Source organism: Pseudophryne corroboree, chromosome 9, assembly GCF_028390025.1.
Source record: "Pseudophryne corroboree isolate aPseCor3 chromosome 9, aPseCor3.hap2, whole genome shotgun sequence".
Lineage (NCBI taxonomy): Eukaryota > Metazoa > Chordata > Amphibia > Anura > Myobatrachidae > Pseudophryne > Pseudophryne corroboree.
The window spans coordinates 345,445,685-345,464,490 of record NC_086452.1 but is presented as its reverse complement, the minus strand read 5'-3'; the positions used below and the strand labels follow the sequence as shown (position 1 = coordinate 345,464,490).

Genomic DNA, 18,806 nt, shown 5'->3' with positions numbered 1-18,806 from the left:
GCACAGGTTCTTGGTAGCAATAATCAATTTAACACATCACCAACTCTCACAACCAGTCATACACATATGCACTATTTTTCTATATATACCACCAGAAACTAGTATATGACTGAGTAATATTATATTAATATACTAACGTATCCTAAATGTTTCCACGCTGTCTAGCACATATGCACATAATTGATATCAGAAACTAGTTTATATTTATATTTTTATCTCCTCACTGACTATCACCATTCTGAAATTATTCCTATGCCTATACCATGTATACAAGGTTATCTATTACTCCTCTAAGGTCAAAAAATGTATTCAAAACTTTTTTATGCCACAAATTGACTAGTATAAATATGGTCTATGGTTTAATTCTATGTTCTGTCCACCTCGCTGTTTGAACAAGAAACATCACTTTTTTGCAACAATTGTTATTTACATTCTCAAAACTCCCCCAATTAAAAGTCTCAGATCACATTATGATAATTGAAAATTCTATAATAGAATAGACACTAACATATACATCTTTTTATTTTTATTTTTCGCTGCTTCCAAAACGGAATTCTGCACTGTTGTATTCACTGGATGTCAGAAACTCCAACAAAATGGCCACATAAATGAAGGACAACTACTATTGTCAAAGAGAGAGACTCGGCACTGATGTAAGCTTCAGAAATCAAAATCATCCACAAAATGGCCGCCGCGATGACTGACAAGCTGCCTAGCCTATAGATGAAGATCCCGCCCGCGACCGGAAGTGACGCGACGGCGATAACGGAAGAACAGACCGAGAAACATAAACAGACTTATTCACTGACCGGAAGTGGGGCGCTTGTGCGCATGCGCAATACGAGTTCTCCTACAAAGGAAGTGGGGCGGAAGTGACGTCGGCCCCGTCCCCGGACTGTTTTAATGAAGTTTTATACTATTTAATACTCGTTTTTCATGTATGAAAAGTTTTATGAGGTTGTTTTTTAATACACTAAGCTACCGTTATACCAGTGTTAAAAAACTCACATAAGTTAATAATATTAGTCCAGACAGGAAGTGATGTCACAACTATCCATTTCTAATTACATGTGCTATAAATAAGAGTACCTGTTCAGTAGTCCCATACCCCTTGATGAAGTCAGAGTGACGAAACGCGTTGGGTGTACCTCCATTGACTCTCCACCTTAAAAAGATAAGCAGCATTCTCTCTTTTTTTGGATATTTTATCATCATTGCCTTTATATTATTTGTCTTATTGTTTTAGCTATCCTTTTAGTTGGTATTAATTTTTAGCATATACCCTCCGGCCTTTAAACCCACTGCGACATTTATTATAATTGGTTTTATACCTTGGTTTTATTTTTTGTATTAATAAATATACTACTATTTTTTAAGTATCCAGCTAGTCTCTTCATATTTATTATAGTTTACTAGACACCGTTGGTCGCTGAAACCCTCATCCCCCCTTTTTTTTATACAATTTAACCTAGGCAGTTTATCCCTGCCTAATACTTGAGGGTTAGCTGACGCCTTGAATTATGTAAGGAGTGTCTGATTCTGTCATATTTATCTATCTCACACACACCTGTGGCGCCATACTTCCACTGCCCAATATATATATATATATATATATATTTCTCTAACGTCCTAGAGGATGCTGGGACTCCGTAAGGACCATGGGGATAGACGGGCTCGGCAGGAGACATGGGCACTTTAAGAAAGACTTTGACTCTGGATGTGCACTGGCTCCTCCCTCTATGCCCCTCCTCCAGACCTCAGTTTGATACTGTGCCCAGTGGAGACTGGGTGCATTTCAGGAGCTCTCCTGAGTTTCCTGTAAAGAAAGCATTTTAGTTAGGTTTTTTATTTTCAGGGAGCCTGCTGGCACCAGACTCCCTGCATCGAGGGACTGAGGAGAGAGAAACAGACCCACTTCTCTGAGTTTCAGGGCTCTGTTTCTTAGGCTACTGGACACCATTAGCTCCAGAGGGATCGGTACGCAGGTCTCACCCTCGCCGTCCGTCCCAGAGCCGCGCCGCCGTCCTCCTCGCAGAGCCGGAAGATAGAAGCCGGGTGAGTATTGAGGAACAGACATCTGAGGCGGCAGAAGACACCTTGATCTTCATTGAGGTAACAAACAGCACTGCAGCTGTGCGCCATTGCTCCCATTCACCTCACACACCTCGGTCACTGTAAGGGTGCAGGGCGCAGGGGGGGCGCCCTGAGCAGCAATATAAACCTCTACTATGGCAAATACACATATATACATGTACAGCTGGGCACTGTACATGTGTATAAAGAGCCCCCGCCATGTTATTGGAAAATTTGAGCGGGACAGAAGCCCGCCGCCGAGGGGGCGGGGCTTCTCCCTCAGCACTCACCAGCGCCATTTTTCTCCACAGCACCGCTGAGAGGAAGCTCCCCGTACTCTCCCCTGCTTGACACACGGTGAAAGAAGGGTCTTAAAGTAGAGGGGGGGGGCACATAATTGGCGCATATACATAACAAAATCGCTACTGGGTAAACATACTGTGTTTTTTCCTGGGTCATATAGCGCTGGGGTGTGTGCTGGCATACTCTCTCTCTGTCTCTCCAAAGGGCCTGGTGGGGAACCTGTCTTCAGAAAAGAGCTTCCCTGTGTGTGTGGTGTGTCGGTACGCGTGTGTCGACATGTCTGAGATTGAAGGCTCACCTAAGGAGGAGGGGGAGTGTATGAATGTAAGGTCTCCGTCGGCAGTGCCGACACCTGACTGTATGGATATGTGGAATGTTTTAAGTGCTAATGTTAATTTATTGCACAAAAGATTAGACAAAGCTAAAGCTGGGGTACAGTCAGGGAGTCAACCCATGCCTGTCCCATTGTCGCCTGGACCTTCGGGGTCTCAGAAGCGCCCACTATCCCAAATAGTTGACACAGATACCGACACGGATTCAGACTCTAGTGTCGACTACGATGATGCAAAATTACAGCCACAGGTGGCTAAATGTATTCGATATATGATTATCGCAATAAAAGATGTTTTGCATATCACTGAGGAACCCCCTGTCCCTGACACGAGGGTACACATGTATAAGGGAAAGAAACCTGAGGTCAACTTTCCCTCCTCACATGAGCTGAACGAATTATGCGAAAAAGCGTGGGAAACTCCAGACAAAAAACTGCAGATTCCCAAAAGGATTCTAATAGCGTATCCTTTCCCGTCGCAGGACAGAATACAGTGGGAATCCTCCCCTAGGGTAGACAAAGCTTTGACGCGCTTGTCAAAAAAGATAGCGCTTCCATCCCAAGATACGGCTACCCTCAAGGATCCTGCTGACCGCAAGCAGGAGGTTACCTTGAAGTCCATTTACACACATTCTGGTACGTTACTCAGACTGGCGATTGCGACGGCCTGGGTTTGTAGTGCTGTAGCAGCATGGACAGATTCCTTATCAGCGGATATTGAGACCCTTGATAAGGATACCATTTTAATGACGCTAGGGCATATAAAAGATGCTGTCTTATATATGAGGGATGCTGAAAGAGACATTACTTTACTGGGTTCCAGGATAAACGCTATGTCTATTTCTGCTAGGCATGTCTTATGGACCCGACAGTGGACAGGTGATGCCGACTCCAAGAGGCATATGGAGTTGTTTCCTAACAAGGGTGAGGAATTGTTTGGAGAAGGCCTCTCGGACCTCGTCTCCACGGCTACGGCAGGTAAATCAAATTTTTTACCATATATTCCCTCACAATCTAAGAAAGCGCCTCATTATCAAATTCAGTCCTTTCGTTACAATAAAAGCAAGAGAGTACGTGGATCGTCCTTTCTGGCCAGAGGTAAGGGCAGAGGGAAAAAGCTGTACAACACAGCCAGTTCCCAGGAACAGAAGTCCTCCCCGGCCTCTACAAAATCCACCGCATGACGCTGGGGCTCCCCTGATGGAGTCCGCTCCAGTGGGGGCACGTCTTCGACTGTTCAGCCACATCTGGGTTCACTCACACGTGGATCCCTAGGCAATTGTTTCCCAGGGTTACAAGTTGGAATTAGAAGAGGTGCCTCCTCGCCGGTTTTTCAAATCGGCCCTACCGAAATCCCCCCTGGAAAGGGAGATAGTGTTGCATGCGATTCACAAATTGTGTCTTCAACAAGTGGTGGTAGAGGTTCCCCTGCTTCAAAGAGGGAAGGGGTACTACTCAACTCTGTTTGTGGTCCAGAAACCGGACGGTTCGGTCAGACCCATTTTGAATTTAAAATCCCTGAACCTTTACTTGAAACGGTTCAAGTTCAAGATGGAAACGCTCAGAGCGGTCATCTCCAGCCTAGAAGGGGGAGATTTTATGGTGTCTCTGGACATAAAGGATGCATACCTGCATGTTCCCATATATCCTCCTCATCAGGCGTACCTGATATTTGCGGTACAGGATTGTCATTACCAATTTCAGACGTTGCCGTTTGGGCTTTCCACGGCCCCGAGAATTTTCACCAAGGTAATGGCGGAAATGATGGTGCTCCTGTGCAAGCAGGGTGTCACAATTATCCCGTACTTGGACGATCTCCTCATAAAGGCGAGATCACGAGAGAAGTTGCTGAACAGTGTATCACTTTCACTAAATGTGTTACAGCGACACGGCTGGATTCTCAATATTCCAAAGTCGCAGCTGAATCCTACAACTCGTCTGCCCTTCTTGGGCATGATTCTGGACACAGACCAGAAGAGGGTTTTTCTTCCGACGGAAAAAGCGCAGGAACTCATGACTCTAGTCATGAACCTGTTGAAGCCAAAACAAGTGTCAGTACATCATTGCACTCAAGTCCTGGGAAAAATGGTGGCGACATACGAAGCCATTCCCTATGGCAGATTCCATGCAAGGACTTTCCAATGGGACCTATTGGACAAATGGTCCGGGTCACATCTGCAGATGCATCAGCGGATCACCCTGTCCCCCAGGGCCAGAGTATCTCTCCTGTGGTGGCTGAAAAGTGCTCACCTTCTAGAGGGCCGCAGGTTCGGCATTCAGGACTGGATCCTGGTGACCACAGACGCGAGCCTCCGAGGTTGGGGAGCAGTCACGCAGGGAAGAAATTTCCAAGGCCTTTGGTCAAGTCAAGAGGCTTGTCTTCACATCAACATCCTGGAACTAAGGGCCATATACAACGCCCTACGTCAAGCGGAGATCTTACTTCGCGATCAACCAGTTCTGATCCAGTCAGACAACGTAACCGCAGTAGCTCATGTAAACCGCCAAGGCGGCACAAGGAGCAGGGTGGCGATGGCGGAAGCCACCAGAATTCTTCGCTGGGCGGAGAATCATGTAAGCGCTCTGTCAGCAGTGTTCATTCCGGGAGTGGACAACTGGGAAGCAGACTTCCTCAGCAGACACGACCTGCATCCGGGAGAGTGGGGACTTCATCAGGAAGTCTTCGCACAGATTGCAAGTCGGTGGGGACTGCCCCAAATAGACATGATGGCGTCCCGTCTCAACAAGAAGCTACAAAGGTATTGTGCCAGGTCAAGAGACCCTCAGGCGGTAGCTGTGGACGCCCTAGTGACACCGTGGGCATTCCAGTCGGTCTATGTGTTTCCTCCTCATAGTCTCATACCCAAGGTGTTGAGGATAATAAGAAAAAGAGGAGTGAGAACAATTCTCATTGTTCCGGATTGGCCATGAAGGACATGGTTTCCGAATCTGCAAGAAATGCTCACAGAAGATCCGTGGCCTCTTCCTCTAAGGGAGGACCTGTTACAACAAGGTCCCTGTCTGTTCCAAGACTTACCGCAGCTGCGTTTGACGGCATGGCGGTTGAACGCCGGATCCTAGCGGAAAAAGGTATTCCGGAGGAGGTCATTCCTATGCTAATAAAGGCTAGGAAGGACGTGACGTCAAAACATTATCACCGAATATGGCGAAAATATGTTTCTTGGTGTGAGGCCAGGAATGCTCCTATGGAAGAATTCCATCTAGGCCGTTTTCTTCACTTCCTACAAGCTGGAGTGAATTTGGGCCTAAAATTAGGCTCCATTAAAGTTCAGATTTCGGCCTTATCCATATTCTTTCAAAAGAAATTGGCCTCTTTACCTGAAGTACAGACTTTTGTGAAGGGAGTACTGCATATTCAGCCTCCTTTTGTACCTCCGGTAGCGCCTTGGGACCTTAACGTGGTGTTAAGTTTCCTTAAATCACATTGGTTTGAACCACTTAAAACAGTGGAGTTGAAATATCTCACTTGGAAGGTGGTCATGTTGTTAGCCTTGGCTTCGGCTAGGCGAGTTTCGGAATTGGCGGCTTTATCACATAGAAGCCCCTATCTGGTTTTCCATATGGATAGAGCGGTGTTGCGGACTCTTCCTCAATTCCTACCTAAGGTGGTCTCATCCTTTCATATGAACCAACCTATTGTCGTGCCTGTGGCTACACGTGACTTGGAGGATTCCGAGTCCCTTGATGTGGTCAGGGCTTTGAAAATTTACGTGGCCAGAACGTCTAGGATCAGAAAAACAGAAGCACTTTTTGTCCTGTATGCAACCAACAAGGTTGGCGGCCCTGCTTCAAAGCAGGCTGTTGCTCGCTGGATCTGTAACACGATTCAGCAGGCGCATTCTACGGCAGGCTTGCCGTTACCAAAATCGGTTAAGGCCCATTCGACTAGGAAGGTTGGCTCGTCTTGGGCGGCTGCCCGAGGGGTGTCGGCACTACAGCTGTGCCGAGATGCTACTTGGTCGGGGTCAAACACCTTTGCAAAGTTCTATAAGTTTGGTACCCTGGCTGGGGAGGACCTCCTGTTTGCTCAATCGGTGCTGCAGAGTCATCCGCACTCTCCAGCCCGTTTTGGAGCTTTGGTATAATCCCCATGGTCCTTACGGTGTCCCAGCATCCTCTAGGAAGTTAGAGAAAATAATATTTTAAACCTACCGGTAAATCTTTTTCTCGTAGTCCGTAGAGGATGCTGGGCGCCCGTCCCAAGTGCGGACTACCTTTGCAAGACTTGTATATAGTTAATGCTTACATAAGGGTTATGTTATAGTGTCATCGGTTTTGGACCGATGCTATGTTTGTTTTTCATACTGTTAACTAGATAGTATATCACAAGTTATACGGTGTGATTGGTGTGGCTGGTATGGATCTTGCCCTTAGATTTACTAAAATCCTTTCCTCGTACTGTCCGTCTCCTCTGGGCACAGTTTCTCTAACTGAGGTCTGGAGGAGGGGCATAGAGGGAGGAGCCAGTGCACACCCAGAGTCAAAGTCTTTCTTAAAGTGCCCATGTCTCCTGCGGAGCCCGTCTATCCCCATGGTCCTTTACGGAGTCCCAGCATCCTCTATGGACTACGAGAAAAAGATTTACCGGTAGGTTTAAAATCTTATTTTATATATATATATATATATATATATATATATATACACACACTGCATCTGCATATGTGGTCTGGTGGAGGTATTTACTTAAGTGTGTGTGTATGTATATGTGTGTATATATATGTGTGTATATATATATATATATATATATATATATATATATATATATTAATTAGAGATGAGCGGGTTCGGTTCCCTGAGAACCGAACCCTACCGCACTTCACTACCCAAGCCCGGATCCGAGACCAGCTCGGGTTTTCCCGCCTGACTCGGAAACTAGAACGAGGCAAAACATCATCATCCCGCAGTCGGATTCTCGCGGGGTTTGGATTCCATATAAGGAGCAGCAAGTCGCCGCCACTTTCACTCCGGCATTGGAGAGTGTAGAGAGAGGACGTGTCTCCGTCCTCAGTGTCCTGCATCTGTTCAGTGGTAGTGTCTTGTGCTGCATCAGTCCAATCACAGTGGTGGTGTCCTCTGTTACCATATGTCCAGTGCTGCTGTATAAGTCCAGTCCAGTGGTGTTGTGTTGTGCTGCATCAGTTCAGTGGTGGTGTATTGTGCTGCATCAGTCCAGTCACAGTGGTGGTGTCCTCTGCTGCCATATGTCCAGTGCTGCCGCATAAGACTACACTGATCATACAGAATGAGAGAAGTGATACTGTGCAGGTGTCACATATAGATAGTAGGAACATGTATCTGCAGTATAATTACACTGATCATACAGAATAAGAGAAGTGATACTGTGCAGTGTCACATACATATAGGAACGTATATATGCACAGTATAATTGCATTGATCATACAGAATAATAGAAGTGATACTGTGCAGGTGTCACATACAGATAGTAGGAATGTGTATCTGCAGTATAATTACACTGATCATATAGAATGAGACGTTATACTGTGCAGCTGTCACATATATATAGTAGGAATGTGTATCTGCAGTATAATTACACTGATCGTGCAGAATGAAAGAAGTAATACTGTGCAGGTGTCAAATACAGATAGTAGGAACATGTATCTGCAGTATAATTACACTAATCATACAGAATGAGAGAAGTGATACTGTGCAGCTGTCACATATAGATAGTAGGAATGTGTATCTGCAATATAATTACACTGATCATACAGAATGAGAGAAGTTATACTGTGCAGGTGTCACATACAGATTGTAGGAACATGTATCTGCAGTATAATTACGCTGATCATACAGAATGAGAGAAGTGATACCGTGCAGGTGTCACATACAGATAGTAGGAACATGTATCTGCAGTATAATTACACTGTTCATACAGAATTAGAGAAGTGATACTGTGCAGGTGTCATACAGAGACAGTAGGAACGTGTATCTACAGTACTTCATTGCACCTCTTTTTCTTCTTTGCATGATGTACTGTTTGGGGACTAGTTTTTTTATAAGTGCCATCCTGTCTGCCATTGCAGTGCCACTCCTAGATGGGCCAGGTGTTTGTGCCGCACACTTCTGTCGCTTAGCTTAGTCATACAGCCACCTCGGTGCAACCTTTTGGCCTAAAAACAATATTGTGAGGTGTTCAGAATAGACAGGAAATTAGTGGAAATGAATGTTATTGAGGTTAATAATACCGTAGGATCAAAATTACCCCTAAATATTGTGATTTTAGCTGTTTTTATGTTTTTTTCAAAAATCATCCAGATCCAAAACTAAAACACGATAGGGTGGTTTTGGCAAAACCAATCCAGATCCAAAACACGAGCATGAAACCAGAGCCAAAACACAAAGGGTGTCATTCCGACCCGATCGCTCGCTGTAGTTTCTCGTAGCGCAGCGATCGGGTCGGAACTGCGCATGCGCCGGCCATCCGTCATTGCCTAGCGATCGCCTCTGAGGCAGAGGCGGTCGCTGGGCGGGAGGGGGCTGTACAGCAGCATTAAGCCGCCGTTTAGAAAGCGCGGTCCGGCCAACGCAGGCGTGGCCGGACCGTTGAGGGGATGCCTTTGCCGTTGTGCGATGCCTTTGCACTTCTGCAGGGGGGGAACGGCACTGACATGCGGGGCGGACTAGCCCTGTGCTGGGCGTCCCCCCGCATGTCAGTGTGAATGATCGTAGCTGTGCTAAATTTAGCACAGCTACGATCAACTCGAAATGACCCCCAAAACACGAAAAGTGCCACTCATTTCCAGTCTATTCTGAACACTGAACACCTCACAATATTGTTTTTAGGCCAAAAGGTTGCACCGAGGTGACTGTATGACTAAGCTAAGCGACACAGGTATGCGGCACAAACACCTGGCCCATCTAGGAGTGACACTGCAGTGTCAGACAGGATGGCAGATTTAAAAAATAGGCCCCAAACAGCACATCATGTGAAGAAGTAAAAGAGATGCAATGAGGTAGCTATATGACCAAGCTAAGTGACACAAGCGTGCGGCACAAACACCTGGCCCATCTAGGAGTGGCACTGCAGTTGCAGACAGGATGGCACTTAAAAAAACTAGGCCCCAAAAAGCACATCATACGAAGAAGTAAAAGAGATGCAATGAGGTAACTGTATGACTAATTTAAGCGACACAAACAACATGGGATGTGCTGGAATTTGGCCAGATGTAATACACGCACAATATTGGTGGCACAGGAGAGGGTACTCTAATCCACACACACACACATGGTAAAGCCTGTAAAATTAATTTGGATAATAATAAACCTTTTATTTGGCGCTATTATAACAATATGCAGTACAGGCAAGCATACCCCTACACCACACAGAGCAAACCCTGTAAAAATTATTTTAATTACATATTAATAACCCCTCTAAGTGGAGTAAATAATATACAGCACAGGACAGTACCACTGGAATTATACGGCAGTACCACTGGAATTATACGCCAGTACCACTAGAATTATACGGCAGTATCACTGGAATTATATGGCAATATCACTGGATTTATACGGCAGTACATAAAAGGAATGGAGGAACGGGATGTGCTCTGCACCAGCTGAATAATTAGTATTAACTTGAAAAGAGAACCCTGACTAATGTCCATTAATGAATCGTCCACTTATTACTGGATATTCGGGGGTGCTACCAGAGACCAATTGTATTGTACAGAAGAAAAAAGAGAAAGAATGTCTCTTTGTTGGCGCACATGATTATACGGCAGTACCACTGGACTGGATTTATATGGCAGTATCACTGGATTTATATGGCAGTATCACTGGAATTATACGGCAGTAATACTGGACTTATACGGCAGTACCACTGGACTGGATTTATACAGCAGTATCACTGGAATTATACGGCAGTACCACTGGATTTATACGCCAGTACCACTGGATTTATACGCCAGTACCACTGGATTTATACGCCAGTACCACTGGAATTATATGACAGTACCACTGGACTTATACGGCAGTACTAATGGAATTATACGGCAGTACAACTGGAATTATACAGCAGTACCAGTGGACTGAATTTATACGGCAGTATCACTGGAATTATACAGCAGTATCACTGGAATTATACGGAAGTACCACTGGACTTATACGGCAGTACCACTGGAATTATACGGCAGTACCACTGGAATTATACGGCAGTATCACTGGAATTATACGGCAGTACCACTGGAATTATACGGCAGTACCACTGGAATTATAAGGCAGTACCACTGGAATTGTACAGCAGTACCACTGGAATTGTACAGCAGTACCACTGGACATATACGGAAGTATCACTGGAATTATTTGGCAGTACCACTGGACATATATTGCAGTATCACTGGATTTATACGACAGTACCACTGGACATATACTGCATTATCACTGGATTTATACGACAGTACCATTGGACATATACGGCAGTACTACTGGATTTATACGGCAGTATCACTGGATTTATACGACAGTACCACTGGACATATACTGCATTATCACTGGATTTATACGACAGTACCATTGGACATATACGGCAGTACCACTGGACATATATGGCAGTACCACTGGAAATAGACGGCAGTATCACTGGACATATACGGCAGTATCACTGGACTGGATTTATATGCCAGTACCACTGGATTTATACCGCAGTACCACTGGACATATATGGCAGTATCACTGGAATTATATGGCAGTACCACTGGACATATACGGCAGCACAGGGACACCACCACTGGACTGATGCAGGACAACACAGCACCACTGCAATGGACTGGACTTATACAGCAGCACTGGACATATGGCAGCAGAGGACACCATCACTGTGACTGGACTGATACAGCACAAGACACTACCACTGTACTGATGCAGGACAACACGGTACCACTGCACTGGACTTATACAGCTACACTGGACATATGGCAGCAGAGGACACCACCACTGTGACTGGTCTGATGCAGCACAAGACACTACCACTGAACTGATGCAGCACAAGACAGCACTGGAATCGCCACCCCACTTTCCCTCCTGCACAGACACTGAGGACGGAGACACGTCCTCTCGTTACACTCTCCGGGACTGGAGTGAAAATGGCGGCGTTGCACGGCTCCTTATATGGAATCCAAACCCCACGAGAATCCAACAGCGGGATGATGACGTTTTGCCTCGTTTTGGTTTCCGAATCAGGCGGGAAAACCCGAGCCGGGCTCGGGTAGTGAAGTTCGGGGAGGTTCGGTTCTCATGGAATCGAACCCGCTCATCTTTAAATAAAAACTTACGGGTTACTTACCTAAAAGTTGCTTCATTGTTTTCCCTCTGCATTGTCAGGGTGCCTCTTGCAGGCGGCAGCAGAATGACAGCGACACTGCAGGTGCTGCTTGCTGCTGGAGAGCCGGGATCCAGGGGCCTGGAGGAAGTGCATCAGGGCTATGAGGAGTGGCAGCGGTGGTGCCTCTTGGGAGCCATATTTACATTCACCTCCTATGTGCCTTCACATGACTTTTTGTTACATGTGTCTACATGGAGGAAGCGCTGAGGAACTATGTGATAGTGGCCTGATAGTGGCGGCTGCCCCTGATTAGTCCCACAGCAAGGGCTGTGGTAAAAAGAGGAGGTCGCATACAGAGACATCCTTCAGTTTTTTGCTAGATAAATTCAGTGGCGCCATCTAGAGGCCGGTGCCCCTAGGCAGCTGCCAAAAGCTGCCTAATGGTAGAGCCGGTCCTGAGCCTATGCACAAACACCCTGTTCCCTCCAGTTATACACATTCAGTTTTGAGCAGAGAGGCATATAGCATTGAATCAGGCATCATTACTTATACTGTAATGAATATGCTTGGCTAGGAAGCGTGCTCAGTGTGAAAAATCACAACAGTCAAAAGGTGTAAATTTGCTTATGGCGTTTCAAACAGTACAAATGCAATTTGTGTTTGCAAATAAGGAAAATATTGCCTGCTGTTGCATTTAGCACATACATATTGGACAGCTTCATTTTACATTGTGACTTACAGTTAAGTTAGGACATGCCCCCCCCACCCAACCACAGTTAAACCCCCTCTACTCCGACAGCATAATATGCTGCTAATTCTTAATGAAGTGTTTATATGATGATCATTTGCAATAAAACATATTTGTACTTGTGCTAGGTGAGCAATAACAGACATATAACATAATCTTATTACACTTGTAGCACACCCGCGATGGGATAAGCAACTGGAAAGCTCTATACAGGGAGTGGGCTCTGAGGTTATCCTGAACTGTTCAGCCTCCGGGAAGCCAGAACCAGAAATCCGATGGCTAAGAAATGGAATTCCTCTGACAAGTAAAATCTTATTATTGTACTAACATCTGTATAACATAGCAACCCCTCATTTATAACAGGGAATGGAGCGCTGGTTGTGGTAATTAGTGTGTGGGTGCAAAGCTGAAAAGGAAAAAATTAGTTCAAAATGTTTAAGGTCTTTTGAGAGAAATTGTAGCAAGAGCCTGGTGGTGCCTTTCAGGGGTCCACAGTTGTGATCAGTTGTCAGTGGATGAGGAGGTGGATCCCTGGCTACCTGGCCCTATCCTACCTTCTTTTCTTCTGGCGCTTGGTCACTCTTCTTTTGTGGTTATATCCCCAGCTGGCACCGCTCATGCAGCCGGAAGTCGCGATGACGTCACTTCTGGTGGGGCGCAATTCCGTTCCCAGGACAGAGGTTCCATTCACATGCAATAACGAAATATCTGACCAAAAAATGGAAAGAAAAAAAAAACATAATAAAAAAAGCTATATTAATTGGTATTTGGATGACAGTGTATAGATCGACAACATTTGGTCAACATGCATTAGGTCAACAGATGAAAAGTCATCAGTGCTTAAGGTCGACCGGCACAAAAGGTCGACAGGTTAAAAAGTTCACCATGACAATGGTCGACACACAAATGATCAACACGTTTTTGTTTTCTTTTTTACATGTTTTTGCAGCATTTGCTTTATTTATAATACACGTGGGCTACGATTGGGAATAGTAACCTGTGGCGATAGCGGTGTAAGCCACCTTGCCTGAAGCGTGGCGAGTGAAGCGTGCCTGCGAGGGTATAATTTTGTACTGATAGTGGTGACATAATTCCAAACATATAACATAAAAACTTGTGTCGACCATTGTCATGTAAACCTTTTACCCCGTTGACCTTTTATACCTGTTGAGCTAATGCATGTCGACCATTTGGATTCGACTGATTGAATGTCGACCTAAATACTGTAGAACCTCCATACCATATTAATTATGTGATACTCAGAAGATGTTAAACTCATTCTGAATTGCATAAAATATTTATATGAAGCTCACAGGGATTGCTGACATCTCAGGGGTGATGTGATGTAACCGTAGTTGTCTCAGAATAGTGTGGTTCAAACACGTATCTTCACAAATAGTGATTAGTGGGATGTGAAGCTATGGACCCCCTCTGATGAGAATACTCCAGTGGACCCCTGTACTGTATTTCCATTCTGTGATAAACTGCACAGGGACATTCTCCTGTTAACCCTTGCAACGGGGCGGGAGAACTCTCTGAGTGCCTGTCCTGGAGAATTCTTCTGTAGACCACTTTAATGGGGGTAATCTTCAATTGATCCCTGGATTAGTCACTGACCATTGGGCATTCCTCTGAGGAACCTTGTAATAGGGGGACATTATCCAGTAAGACCCTTCTAATGGTGGACATGCTCGTATAGACCACTGTCATGAGTGATATTCCCTAATTAACTCTGGTGATACTGTCATTGCAAACTGCAAAAAGTTGTTCCCAGTGTACGACACAAACAGGTGATACTATGGTTCCCAGTGCACGACACACACAGGTGATACTATGGTTCCCAGTGTACCACACACAGGTGACAACCTGCGATACTGTAGACTTTATTAATCAAGTAGAGCCAGTCATGAGAATCTCTGATTTTCTGTGACTGTTTTGGTGGTTTTTAAAATAACATTTCCAAACACCATACTCTTTAGTGTTGGCTTTAATAAAACTGACGTTTTAACAACCCCTGGCAAAATTCAGATTTTGATAAATTTCCACTTGATAAACAAACTCTTATATGTACTACAATACTAGGCCATACAACAGCTGCGCTCCTCTTGCAGCCCACTGTGTTGCTAGGAGTGGGAGCTGCAGTGCATAATGGGAATGCAGTAGAAGTTGCTGCTTCTTATAATAGGCCCTTGAATATTTTTATCCCCAGGCCCGTGAGGCCCTTAAGGTGGTTACACACTAGGCGATGTGCTCGGTGAGTGACATCGCCTAGTGTTTCCTCTCCCGGCCCGGGCCGCCTAACGGTGGGAATACACATCGCCGGAGCATGCAGCTTTGGACGATGAGTCCAAATTGAGCTGCATGCACAGCCGAGACAGAGGGTCGTTAACCTGCGGGACCGCGCAACGCTCACCGTCAGCTGCATACACACTCGGAGATATAATGAATTCATACTGACCTACTTTTGATGCCTCCTGTCCAGGAGAAACCTGGAGGGAAAATGCAGCAGGAAACTTTGGGGGGGGCGGGGCTTGGCACTGACATATCCAAGCCCTGCCTCCACCTCGGAAAATGTCATGAATTGCAGGTCCGTAGGAAGAGGACGTGGCTAAAATGTTGCAATTCCGTAAATTGTAGCCCCGCCCCCACCCACAGATCCACGAATGCCGGCAATTATCTCTCCATCCTTCCCACTTCACTAGGGTGCGGGCAGGATGCGGGAGATCTACCTGCTCTTCTGGGTGTGCTGGGGACTACCCCAAAAATCAGGAGCCTCCTGCAACTTCTGGGAGAGTAGGCAAGTATAAGTAACTATATCGCTCAGGAGGGGAAAAATTAGCGATATAGTTTACATGTCCTGATGTTTTAAGATTTTTTTTATCTTGTGGTGGATCATTCTTCTGTCTCTGTCAAAGTGGAACAATTTGATAACTATATTTATTCTTTATTAAGGGGAGACACTTCCTCAAAATCATCAAATGAAAGAGAGTTTGATATTTATTCACTCACTTCAGCAATCAGACAGTGCGGTGTACCAATGTGAGGCAACAAACAAGCATGGAACCATTTTCAGCAGCGCTAACATCAATGTACTAGGTAAGTCATGTGCAATAATGACTTCACTGTTAAGTGTGCCAGCCAGCATAGTATGTCTCAACGGGTTGGTTATGTGTGACTGGCGGCCAGGAGATCGCCGGTCACAATACCGATGGCGGGATCCCGGCATTTAGATGCCTGGCGGGTGGGAGGGGGCGAGCGCAACAAAGCGCCTTGCGGACTCACTGTGCTCGCCATGCTGCAGTTTCACCATGCCACAGGTTCTATTCCCACTTTATGGGTGTCGTGGGAATAGTCCCTGTTGGTCAGCATGCCGACCGTCAAGATAGTGAGGGTTCGGGATGTAGGTCTCCCTTCTCAACAGGGAATCTGGTTTACCTCTAGCTACAGAGGATAGATGTGTCCTAGTTAACATCAATCAAGATAACAGCCACAGTTAGCAATTTGTAAAAATCAAGGGGGTAATTCTGAGTTGATCGCAGCAGCAAGAAAGTTAGCAATTGGGCAAAACCATGTGCACTGCAGGGGAGGCAGATATAACATGTGCAGAGAGAGTTAGATTTGGGTGGGTTATTTTGTTTCTGTGCAGGGTAAATACTGGCTGCTTTATTTTTACACTGCAAATTAGATTGCAGATTGAACACACCACACCCAAATCTAACTCTCTCTGCACATGTTATATCTGCTCCCCCTGCAGTGCACATGGGGGGTAATTCTGAGTTGATCGCAGCAGGAATTTTGTTAGAAATTGGGCAAAACCATGTGCACTGCAGGGTTGGCAGATATAACATGTGCAGAGAGAGTTAGATTTGGGTGGGTTATTTTGTTTCTGTGCAGGGTAAATACTGGCTGCTTTATTTTTACGATGCAATTTAGATTGCAGATTGAACACACCCCACCCAAATCTATCTCTCTCTGCACATGTTATATCTGCCTCCCCTGCAGTGCACATGGTTTTGCCCAATTGCTAACAAAATTCCTGCTGCGATCAACTCAGAATTACCCCCATGGTTTTGCCCAACTGCTAAAAAATGTCCTGCTGCGATCAACTTGGAATTACCCCCCAAATAAAATTAATGAAAATAAAAAAATATATATAAAAGGTATTTGAATAAAATAACATATAAAACCCAAAAATATATATATCAGTACATTGATCCCTAAAGTTACAAAAAGATTATAGGCTCATTAATTAGCTCCTGCCTCCAGGAACAGTAGATATTTATTACAATAAAGCTTTATTACAATGACGCTACTTGCTAAACCATATTTAAGATGAGAATAATTTCTTCTTGCAAATCAGCTCACCATTCAAGGTTGTAATGTAAAAGCAGCAAACAAAATGGGGACCAGTGTATTTAATGTGAACACCCAATAGGATTCTCTTTTTCAGAAGACAGGTAGGATATACAGTTATTTTTTTACATACAGGGTAAATGTGGCTGCCTTTGACTGTAGAATACACGTACTGGACAGCTTTACTTTGACACTGCACTTTAGATACAGTATGAGCAGGAAGATCACACATCTTCCAAATCTAAGGGGTCTATTTACTAAGCCTTGGACGGAAATAAAGTGGATGGAGATTATGGGGGATGTTCAATTATCCGCAGCGTCTGCGGGTGTAAAATTATCGCTGGGGGGGCTATCTAAACTGGCGCATGCTGTGGCTTATCAGGGATTTAGTTTCACCTTCCTCCGGCAGGCGAAATAAAATCCCCGATAACGGCCCTGTTTTCATCCGAAAACGGGGCTATTTCACCCGAAAACACACAGGTTTCACTGAACCTATGTGTTTACGGGTGTAAAAGCACTTTTTAACGGACGTGCTAAGCGACTAGCCCGACCAACACCCGAAGAAACATTAGGGTTTTTTTACTCCCGATGTCTCTTCGGGGCTTATTAGATATCCCGAAAGTATCAGCCAATCAGCTCCTAACTGTAATTTTTCAAACCTAATCTGTGCCATGGCAATTAGAAGCTGATTGGCTGGTACTTTATCTCTGTCCACTTTATCTCCAACCAAGGCTTAGTAAAAAGACCTCTAAATCTCTCTGCACACATTCAATCTGCTCCACCTGCAGTGCAACATGATTTTTGCCAAGATGTACAGTTAATTTTTTTGATTTGCTTTGGTCCCAGTGTCTGTCATTGATGACCAGTGTTGGACTAGAGCATGAAGGAAATGCATTGATAGAAGCCCATGAACTAGTATGTGGGCCACAATGAAGACACGGCATGTTACATATGGGGTGTGGCTAGCAGCCAGAAGCAGCTTGCCTGGGATTCATAATGTCGACAAGCATTGCCGACATTATACCAACAAAGTTTAAATGCAGTCAAAGCATTTAACGGGTGTTGGCATTTACATTCTGACATTAAACTGGCCTCGGCATACTGCTGCCGATCTACACTATGAATATCATATACAGTACAGAATGCACACCGGGTTGGTCAGCCCACGCATGTATTAGTCACCAGAACGGAAGCATTTAGAAGTGTTTTATTCCTAGAATGTTTTATTAGAGTATTATTCATCATATAGACATTTGCATCAAAAACCTTGTTTGTTTTAAATTCCTTTCCTATTGTTGGCCTCTGCATCATGCTGTCTGAGGTCAACAACAGCCAGGGCTGATGTATTCAGTATCTGGCCTTCAATAAAGCTCTAATACATGTAATTCTTTTATTTGTCTGTCATTTATTCATTTATTTTCTATTTTTCCATTTTCAAATTGCTGACTTGAATTATAGTTTTGTTGCCACTTAAATAATGTTCCATTTACAAAACCCTATGTGTCTCTGTTAATTTTTCCATTTTATTTCCTGTTAAATAATAGCAGTAGCAAATTGTCTTTTGATTCCCTTCATTCTATCATTTAGAGACGTATATTTATATATATATTTTTTAAATGTTAATTCTATCCTTATTAATCATGTCCTCATATTCCTCAGTGGTTCCTCACAAAACGTCCAGTGTGAGTTCTGGATCTAGG

General features: G+C 44.7%; 1 protein-coding gene across 8 annotated transcripts in view; it reads left to right on the top strand.

Moving 5' to 3' along the window:
• CHL1 (cell adhesion molecule L1 like) overlaps window positions 1-18,806 on the top strand; it is a 464,787-nt gene that overhangs the window by 325,272 nt on the left and 120,709 nt on the right. For all 8 annotated transcript variants that reach the window (XM_063940640.1, XM_063940638.1, XM_063940643.1 and 5 more), the window contains 2 exons: window positions 12,926-13,057; window positions 15,706-15,849. In XM_063940640.1, coding sequence (XP_063796710.1) covers window positions 12,926-13,057; window positions 15,706-15,849 — 276 coding nt within the window. The remainder of the gene's footprint in view (window positions 1-12,925; window positions 13,058-15,705; window positions 15,850-18,806) is intronic.